At 43.0% G+C, this 9,283-nt stretch overlaps 1 protein-coding gene across 1 annotated transcript in view; it reads left to right on the forward strand.

Annotated features, from left to right (window-relative positions):
• LOC106531198 (ornithine decarboxylase antizyme 2) overlaps positions 1 to 9,283 on the forward strand; it is a 14,570-nt gene that overhangs the window by 2,037 nt on the left and 3,250 nt on the right. The window contains exons 2-3 of the mRNA XM_014026979.1: positions 5,980 to 6,117; positions 8,844 to 9,016. Of these exons, the coding sequence (XP_013882433.1) occupies positions 5,980 to 6,117; positions 8,844 to 9,016 (311 nt within the window). The remainder of the gene's footprint in view (positions 1 to 5,979; positions 6,118 to 8,843; positions 9,017 to 9,283) is intronic.

The following is a 9,283-nucleotide window of genomic DNA, read 5'->3' on the forward strand; positions in this document are numbered from 1 at the left end:
TATCTGGACACCAAGGTCAGACTGATTATTTAAACAGAAATGTTAATTAATCATCATAAATGTTTTACAGTGATTCCTCTTACAGTCTAGCAGAAAGAAGCTAAGAAGATGTTATCATAATGTCTGTGAAACAGCTACAGAGCAATGACCTTGACTGGCGTCTGGCAACTCTCTTATCTTATTTCATTTTCCTGACTCATGCAAAACGCCTCAGGGCGGATCTAAGGCTCCGACTCTTTTCTTACTAACACGGACGTCTTAGAGACACACAGAGTTCCTTCCTGGATGCCGATATGGGAAGAGGGGCTGATTCTCTCTCGGGAGAACAGCCGGGCTGCAGGTTTGACTCAAGAGCCAATTCGAGTCTGCTTGTCGGCCAGGGCAGGAGCAAGCCGCTTCTGTCCACCTGGAGACATAAGTCTCATAAAAGTGTTTTCAACTCCCGAGGGGAGACTTTTATTTTGTAGGGGTAACCCTGGTGAAATAAACATTTCTATTTCTGTCTTTGATTTTGTTTTTACACTTATAAGAAGAAAATCATTTTAAAGTTTGTTTCTATTTTCTTTAAGTGAATACAACAATATGTTCCATATGTTTTTCTTCATTTAATCTTCTATTACAGGTTATAATCAATATATCATTACTCAAAGTTTTATTGAATTAATCTTTGCATCTCTCTTTATTCCAGAGTCTAACACTGTGAAGAAAAAAGAGTTGAAATGTGTTTTATTGTTTTTCTTAGTACTGGTTTATTAATCATGGTTTTATCATTTTTCTTAATTGGTTTAATGATTAATTATTGTGTACTATTCATTTTACTATTAATCCATTTGTGCAAAGTTGTGGATGTGATCTATAACCTTAGAGAAGGGATTGTAAGTACAACAGTTTAGTCTGTCTCTCCAGACTTCCAAGGTCTTTTTGCTGATAACAACAACACCAGCTGGCCGCAAGTGTGGGAAAAACAGAATGTTTTCTTCTCTCTCTTTTTTCTCTCAAAGAACTAATTTTCTGTTCACACCGTTGACACAGTTAGTAGTTCTACTTGTCTGTTCGTCGGAGAAAGGATGGTTCTGACTGGGTCTCTCTGAGGAGTGGTGTCCGTCTGGGCACCTGTCTGGTTGGGAGTCTGAATGATACTAACCTAATTCTACTGCCGAGAAGCGACTGATACCAGCGCCGGGAGCCACTGGGCTCGTTGGGGTGAGACAAAGGGCTTCTCAACCCCCGCTGTCATGAGGACATTATCCATCCTGCGGACTTCAGGAGGCGGTCACTCACAAACCTTCTACCTGCCTGCCGGTTCGGCTCTGTCTGAAGACATCTAAAGGTAGACAAATGTTTGCTGAGATAAAACGCCGAAGTCTAGCTCTGGAGGTGTCTAGTCTTGACATGCTGATGTGCTGGTCTGGTTTTCACTTGTGGAGAACAAGTGCTAAATTCATTAATTTCTTTTCATCCTATTCTTAAAGCTTAAACCTTTATCTTTATTCTCTCTTTTACTTAAAACTTAGTTAAGCAGCGTGCCAGTAAGTTATAACACCTGAAACTTACTGTTATGACAACTCTGAGGTGGAATTTTTATGTCGAAAATATAACTTGTGTTCATTTATTCATATAATATTTTTAATAAATGTTTGTGTGTTTAATCCTGTTCATATATCTAAAAATAAATTACTTTATTTTGGAAATACGTTCAGTTCACAAGTTTTCATTTCTCATTCATGATCAGAGGTGTATTTCATCATTTCTGGGATTTCATAATGCAAAGGTCTTGAGGGATTATTTTATGATAAATTAGCTGGTTCTGATTTTCATAGTATGGTCTCTTACAATTTTGAAAGACGACCGGAACTTTCAGCTGGAATCTTTCTAGCCTGGGCTGAAACAGATGGAAAAGTCACCTGAAAGACACCTTTTCGCCAAGGACCAGCGAGGACAAGCTTCCTAGAGGGTCGTTGCTGAGACAGCCATACCAGGGGTTCTTGAGCAGACATCACCAGGTAAAGCTGACGTGTTCGTGGTGACGTGTCAAGTTAAAGCCTGAGAGCAGAGGGGACGTGCTGAACCGGTTGTACACCTTACCAGAATAAAAGCAGAAACACTAATCCCTAATTTTCTTACCTTTTCTTACCCTTTATCCTTTGCCAACCATAAGTGAAGCGCCAGTAAATTGTTTAGTTTTAACATCAGAACTGACGTTTACTGTATGAGTTAATGTGAAAGAAATTCGGACGCGGGTTTTATCTCATTTACTTAGACGCTTAATATAAGAAACTCACGATCAGGTGTAAACTATGATTTTGTTCAATTTGTGTAAATAAATGATTGCATAATCTTTTATGAATCAACTTGAACTCGTCTGACGTTCCCTCATTGTGTCACTTCACTTTGCACAGACAAATATTAAAGTAATGAGGAAAACCTTGGTAAAATTTACTCTCATAACTTAGTTATGAGAAGATGTAGGGAACTTATTTTACATAAGTAACCCATTCCTACATATTGGTGGCCGTACGAGTCCCATTCCTGAATGGTGAACTCTGATTTAAATATTTTTCTCATGAAAAAAATATTTCTGTGCATTGTGGAAGTAAAAAATATATTACTTTCTCATATTGGCAAAAGAGTGATGCTATAAGACCATTTTATGACTGGAGGTGTTCAGATAATAGCAAAGGCTGCAGATTTTGTTGTTATTCTGTCATTCTGAGGTTTTAATAAGGCTTTAACATTGCTGCTGCTTAAAAATAAGCATTTCACGGCTTCTCAAGGTGATGACGTCACAGCCAGATAGTGACTCGCCTTAGTTTCTCTCTCATAGCAAACGCTATTTCATTTTTAAAATCTAATCTGTGAAGGCAGTTTATGATTTTATTTGCATAACTCCGCTAACATCCACATCGAGTTGGCCACTCGATTTGTTACACGTATTTCATTGGAAATAAAGACGTGAGGAGATTACAGTAGCGCAAGGAGATAACAAAGTTAGCTTCGAGCTACTTCCGGGACTGAAAAATGTCCCGGTGTAACGGCAAAAAGCCGTTTCGGCAGCTTTAAGCGGGCCGATAAACCTGCAAAACTGTCGGTTGGACCGCAGCAGAGAACTCTGTGCGTGTTCAGACGCATTTTCTGAGCAGGTTAGAACTCCGAGCTGCGAAGGCAGATGGAGAAATAGGTAAACAGGAGAACAGACGGAAGAACTTCCGGTTCAACCCGCCAGCTTAAAAGAAGCTGGTTTGTATCGCTAGCGTAGTAACAAGCTAACGCTAGTTGATTTTGAAATGCCGTGTTTTAAACTGTGGTTTAAAACTGTGAAATTATATTCAGTACGTGTTTCTTGTGTGTAAAAGCTGCGCTTGTTGACTCTTGCACTATAAAAACGGACACCCGTTTTTATCCTGAAGGAGCGCATTGAAGGCGGGATTTCCTGTTAACGCTCCGTCATTGGAACAGGAGCCGCGGTGCTGCTGTCACTCAAAGGTGAGTAAAGCTGAGGTGTTTTCCTTTGCAACAGCGACATCTGCTGGTTGGTTTAAGGTATTACTCTCTTAAAAAGCCATTTTCACCAACACACATTTTTCTCAACTTTTCAGCCAAAATCGAATCAAAACACAGGTTAATCAACTCTGTTTATTCAAAATAAAATAAAACTTAAACTAATGCATTTAAATAAAACCAATTTCAATTAAAAAAGGGTTTATTTCTACAAAAATCCTATATATAAACAGGTTTAACTGTATTGCACTCAGTCTGTTTTTACAATCTCTGTTTAATGGAAGTGTTCATAAACAAGCTTAAATACTAAAAACTAATTGCTGAACAGCAGTAGTTAAAGGTTTATGCTTAAAGGTGGACATTCTATTTGAACTATAGTTTGTAAATTAGATGACTGTAATAGTTAAGCTAAATATAGGTACAATTCAAAGGTGAGAACTTGCTTTTGAAACAATTAAAAACAGTAAAAAATACTGATTTTTAACAGAATACAGTTCTGAACCAACAGATCTGTTCACATTAGATTTAAACCACATCAAATTATTTTACAAAGGTAAAATAAAAAATTGAAAAAAGGGTTTTAATGCAAAAAGCTTTATTACAGCGTGATCAACAATGTTTGTATATTAAGTCATCTCTTTTATCTGTAAAATTGTTTAGAAATTTAGCTGGTTTACAAAATATTTGTGTTTGTAAATAACTTTAATTATACAGGGTAAGCGCAACGCTCCTCAACAATTAAAAATCTTTTGCAGACAATATTTTAAAGAAACCAAAAGCTATTTTTAACTTCTCAATTAACTACTATAAAAGTTTTGACACATTAATTGCAAAAAACACACTCTAAACTCAACAAGCACTTCAAAATCATGGCTGATGATCAAAACCCCACACCGCCTCTAGATACCACGCAGGACCAAACTACCCCTGCAACTCCTGGAGGAAGAAGGCTGGTTGTTTGTGGCGTATCAGAAGCCCTAGAGGTCTTAACGAAGCCGACTGCTCCAGGCTTTCTTGAGCAAGCTGAAAAATGGGACATTGACACCCTAAATGATCAGTTAAGACTAATTGCAGATGAAGTCGAGAAGAGAGAAAAANATTCATATGTCGGAAATATAACTTGTGTTCATTTATTCATATAATATTTTTAATAAATGTTTGTGTGTTTAATCCTGTTCATATATCTAAAAATAAATTACTTTATTTTGGAAATACGTTCAGGTCACAAGTTTTCATTTCTCATTCATGATCAGGGTGGGTATTTCTTTATTGTCTGGGATTTCATAATGCAAAGATCTTGAGGGATTATTTTGTGAGATTGGGCTGGTCCTAATTTCATAGGGTGGTCTCTTACACAGGAGTTTTACTTTTAAAATGTAAGTGTATTTAATTTAGTTGTGTTAGTTATGATAGTTTAGTTATGTTAGTTATGATAGTTTAGTTCATATGTAAATACAATAAAATTAAACAAAGATTTAGAATAATTATTTTGATCCATACATTGGTAATGTGCGACTGGACCTCACTTTATGTTGAACAAATTGGGCCCTGAGGTTAAAAAAGTTAAGAAGCCCTGGTTTGGAGGCAGTCTGTTTAACACCGTGGACAGTTTAAGGAGCTGCTGACCCACATCGGTGCTGATATCTCCAGCCAGAACAACTGCAGACAGTTAATTTCAGCTAAAGAGCTCCTGTCCGTCTGTGTTGGGTCCAGGAAACCCTCACATGGAAAAATGATTCTCTGATTGGTTGCTGCGGTGCGTCGAGCAGCGATATTTAAATTTTGTTGAACTCGAGCAGCGGCTGCGTTGGACACGCTGCATGTATGGAAAATGCTCTGCCGCATCCTACTGCTACTTTTTGTGTGGCGCTAAACTGGCAAAACACGCCGCACTGCTCCCAGATGTGCGTCCACTGTAAGGTTTGCATGTAAACTGGCTGCTTCAGGTGCTCAGGACGTGTCCGATGTGAACCCGGCTTCATGGTCTAGCAGGTTTTCAGGCCAGTGCGTTTTTCTTCATGAGTTCAACCACAGCAGACAGTAGGAGTGATACTGCCCGCCCCCGGCTGTTCATGGATTTCATTGCAGTTGCAAATCAGCATTTGCTTGTTCAAACAATATATAATGCTTCAACATTAAAATTAAATTTATATTAATTTTTGTAATAGTAGTTATGTTTAATAATTGTTATATCCTATTCTCCCACAGGAATCATAATAAACCATCACAGCCTTATTACACAAGATTTATTATTTGGCTTTGTGCCTTCCTCTGCTGTAGCGCTGTCATCCTGGCAGTGCAGGTTTTAGTAACGTGACAGGATTTTTAAGGTGCTGCAATGTTCAGTTTTTAAGTTTGTTAGAAAGTATTTGGAATTTAGATTTTTATTTATTTTATTTTCTAATAGGTTTGTGATGATTATTGCTTGAGCTAATATGAAACTCTGGTTTGTGTTTATGTGTTTCTGCAGCTCCTTGTTAGCGGGGTCTTTCCTGCCCAGCTCTATCCCTCGGGCTCCAGGGCCTCTGTGGTGCTCCTGATGCCCCTCACCCACAGCTGAAGATCCCGGGTGGGCGAGGGAGTGTCAGGGATCACTCTCATGGCGTGCTCATTCACAAGGTAACCCAAGTACACCTGAGCCTGTTGGTGTGTAAACAGAACCACACGGTCTCAGTGCATGAAGCTCACTACTGTAAAGTGCTATATGCAGGGGTCCACATAAGGACCTTTATGTTGTTAGTTTAGACCCTCAGTCAAAGTTTGAGCCAATCAAGGTGTTCCCAGGCCAGCTGAGAAACATAGTCCCTCCAGCTTGTCCTGGGTCTTCCTCTGGGTCTCCTCCCAGTGGGACGTGTCCAGAACACCTCACCAGGGAGGAGTCCAGGAGGCATCCTAACCAGATGAACCACCTCAACTGGCTCCTCTCGACGTGGAGGAGCAGCGGCTCTACTCTGAGTCCCTCCTGGATGACTGAGCTTCTCAGCCTATCTCTAAGGGAGAGRCCAGDCACCCTGCYGAGGAAACTCATTTCAGCTGCTTGGATCTGTSATCTCCTTCTTTCAGTCACTACCCAAAGCTCCTGACCATAGATGAGGGTAGGAACGTAGACCAACTGGTAAACTGAGAGCTTCACCTTCTGGCTCAGCTCTCTCTTCACCACGACAGACCGGTACAGCGCCCACATCACTGCAGACTAGAAACACCAGACTCCTCTAGACACACCAGATACACCAGTCCACCTGTCAATCTCCCACTCCATTCTTCCCTCATTCGTGAATAAGACCCTGAGATACTTAAACTCCTCCACTTGGGGCAGGACCTCCTCCCCGAACCGGAGGAGGCAACCAACCATTTTCCAGCTCAAGACCATGGTCTGGGATTTGGAGGCACTGATCCTCATCCCATCTGTGAACCGCTCCAGTGAGAGCTGAAGATCAGGATCTGATGAAGCCAATAGGACCACATCATCCACAAAAAGCAGAGATGTGATCCTAAGGTCACCAAAAAGGATCCCCTCAACACCTTGGCTGCTCCTAGAAATTCTGTCCAGTCCCCGAGGGACACGGTCGAACGCCTTCTCCAAGTCCACAAACACACGTAGACTGGTTGAACTCCCATGAAACCTTCAGGACCCTGCTGAGGGTGTAGAGCTGGTTCACTGTCCCACGATCAGGACCAAAACCACACTGCTCTTCCTGAATCTGAGATTCGACTATCCAACAGACCCTCCTCTCCAGGACCCCTGAATAGACCTTACCAGGGAGGCTCAGAAGTGTGATCCCCCTATAGTTGGAACACACTTGCAGTCCCCCTTTTTAAATAGGGGGACCACCACCCTGGTCTGCCAATCCAGAGGAACTGCCCCTGATGTCCATGCGGTGTTGTAGTCGCGTCAACCAACAGAACCCCACAACATCCAGAGCCTTAAGGAACTCCGGGAGAATCTCATCCACCCCTGCGCCCTGCCACTGAGGAGCTTTTTAACCACCTCAGTGACCTCGGCACCAGAGATTGGAGAGTCCGACCTAGGGTCTTCAGGCTCTGCGTCCTTATGGGAGGACAAGTCGGTGGGATTGAGGAGGTCTTTGAAGTATTCTACCCACCAACCCACAACGTCCCGAGTTGAGGTCAAGCAGTGCACCATCCCCACCATAAACAGTGTTGGTGGTGAACCACTTTCCCCCCCTGAGATGCCAGATGGTGGACCAGAGGTGCCTTGAAGCCATATGGAAGTCTTTTTCCATGGCCTCTCCGAACTCCTCCCATGCCAGAGTTTTTATCTCAGCGACCACCCGAGCCGCAATCTGCTTGGACTGCTGATACCTATTGGCTGCTTCCAGAGTCCCACAGGCCAAAAAACCAGATTGGACTCCTCCTTCAGCCTGATAGCATCCCTCACCGCCGGTGTCCACCAGCAGGTTAGAGGGTTCAGAGGGTTTGAGGGTTGCCACCACGACAGGCACGACAGCCTTTCTGCCACAGCTCAGGTAAGCCGCCTTGACAATGGAGGCACAGAAAATGGCCCACTCAGACTCAATGTTCCCCACCTCCCCCGAAACGTATTCAAAGTTCCCCCAGAGGTGTGAGTTGAAGTTACATGTGATGGGAGACTCTGACAGACGTTCCCAGCAGACCCTCACTACACGTTTGGGTCTGCCAGGTCTGACTGGCATCCTCCCCCACCAACGGAGCGTTGAGGTGAGTCCAACTATATCTAGTGGGAACCTCTCAACCTCACACACCAGCTCAGGCTCCTTTCCCACCAGAGAGGTGACATTCCACGTCCCTAGAGCCAGCTTCTGTAGCCGAGGATCAGACCGCCAATGTCCTCGCCTTCGACCACTGCCCAGCACACATTGCACCTGACCCCTACAGAACCTCCCACAGGTGGTGAGCCCATGGGAAGGGGGACCCACATCTCTGTGCCTGACCGGACTCAGTGGGTGAAAGCCCAGCCACCAGGTGCTCGCCAACATGCCCCACCTCCAGACCTGGCTCCAGAGTGGGGCCCCGGTGACCTGAGTCCGGGCGAGGGAACACTCAGTCCATTGACTGTGTTCATCATAGGGGTCTTTGGGCTGCACTTTGTCTGATCCCTCACATAGGACCTGTTTGCCTTAGGTGACTCTACCAACGTAGCTCCAAGTTTTCCAAATCTCTTTCATAAAATTTCACTGTCACATGTACGTACAGAAAACCTCACTGTAATGGAAATACTTACAGTTAACTTAAAAACCATTAAATATTTGTGTTATTGTTGTATTTATTATCTAATCTTGTGTCAGAAGCCTGGGCACATTCTTATCCTAAAACCTGTTTTTCTGTTCTTCTCTGTGTGAATCCAGGATGATAAATTAACAGTGACCCAGTCTGCTCCAGTCGGGGGGAACCCCTCGTTCCTCTGCTTCCAGTACCAGCTGAGTGAGCGCCGCACTGCCTCCTGGAGTACAGTCCTGTCAAAGGACAGCCTCTTCTTAGAGATTCCAGCTGGTTCACTGGTGGAGGGCAGCAAAGAGGGGTATGTTCAAGAAGACGTTCACACCGAGCACAGAAAATGATGTTGTATAAAAACATGGTGTGCTGCCTGTTTTATAGCTTGGAACAACCTTTACCAAATCAGTCTAGTCTAATGAAACAAAAGGGGTGTGGCCAAAAAGGGGTCCCTGGGGGGCAGTGAGACCCAACTTTTTTTCTGTTAACATGCATTTTTTGAAAGAGTGGACCCAAGGGTACATGAAAATACATGAGAAGTTCAGTAGTGGGGGGGGCATGGTGACCCACTCTA

This window comes from Austrofundulus limnaeus, unplaced genomic scaffold (genome assembly GCF_001266775.1).
Source record: "Austrofundulus limnaeus strain Quisiro unplaced genomic scaffold, Austrofundulus_limnaeus-1.0 Scaffold606, whole genome shotgun sequence".
NCBI classification, from domain to species: Eukaryota; Metazoa; Chordata; class Actinopteri; order Cyprinodontiformes; family Rivulidae; genus Austrofundulus; species Austrofundulus limnaeus.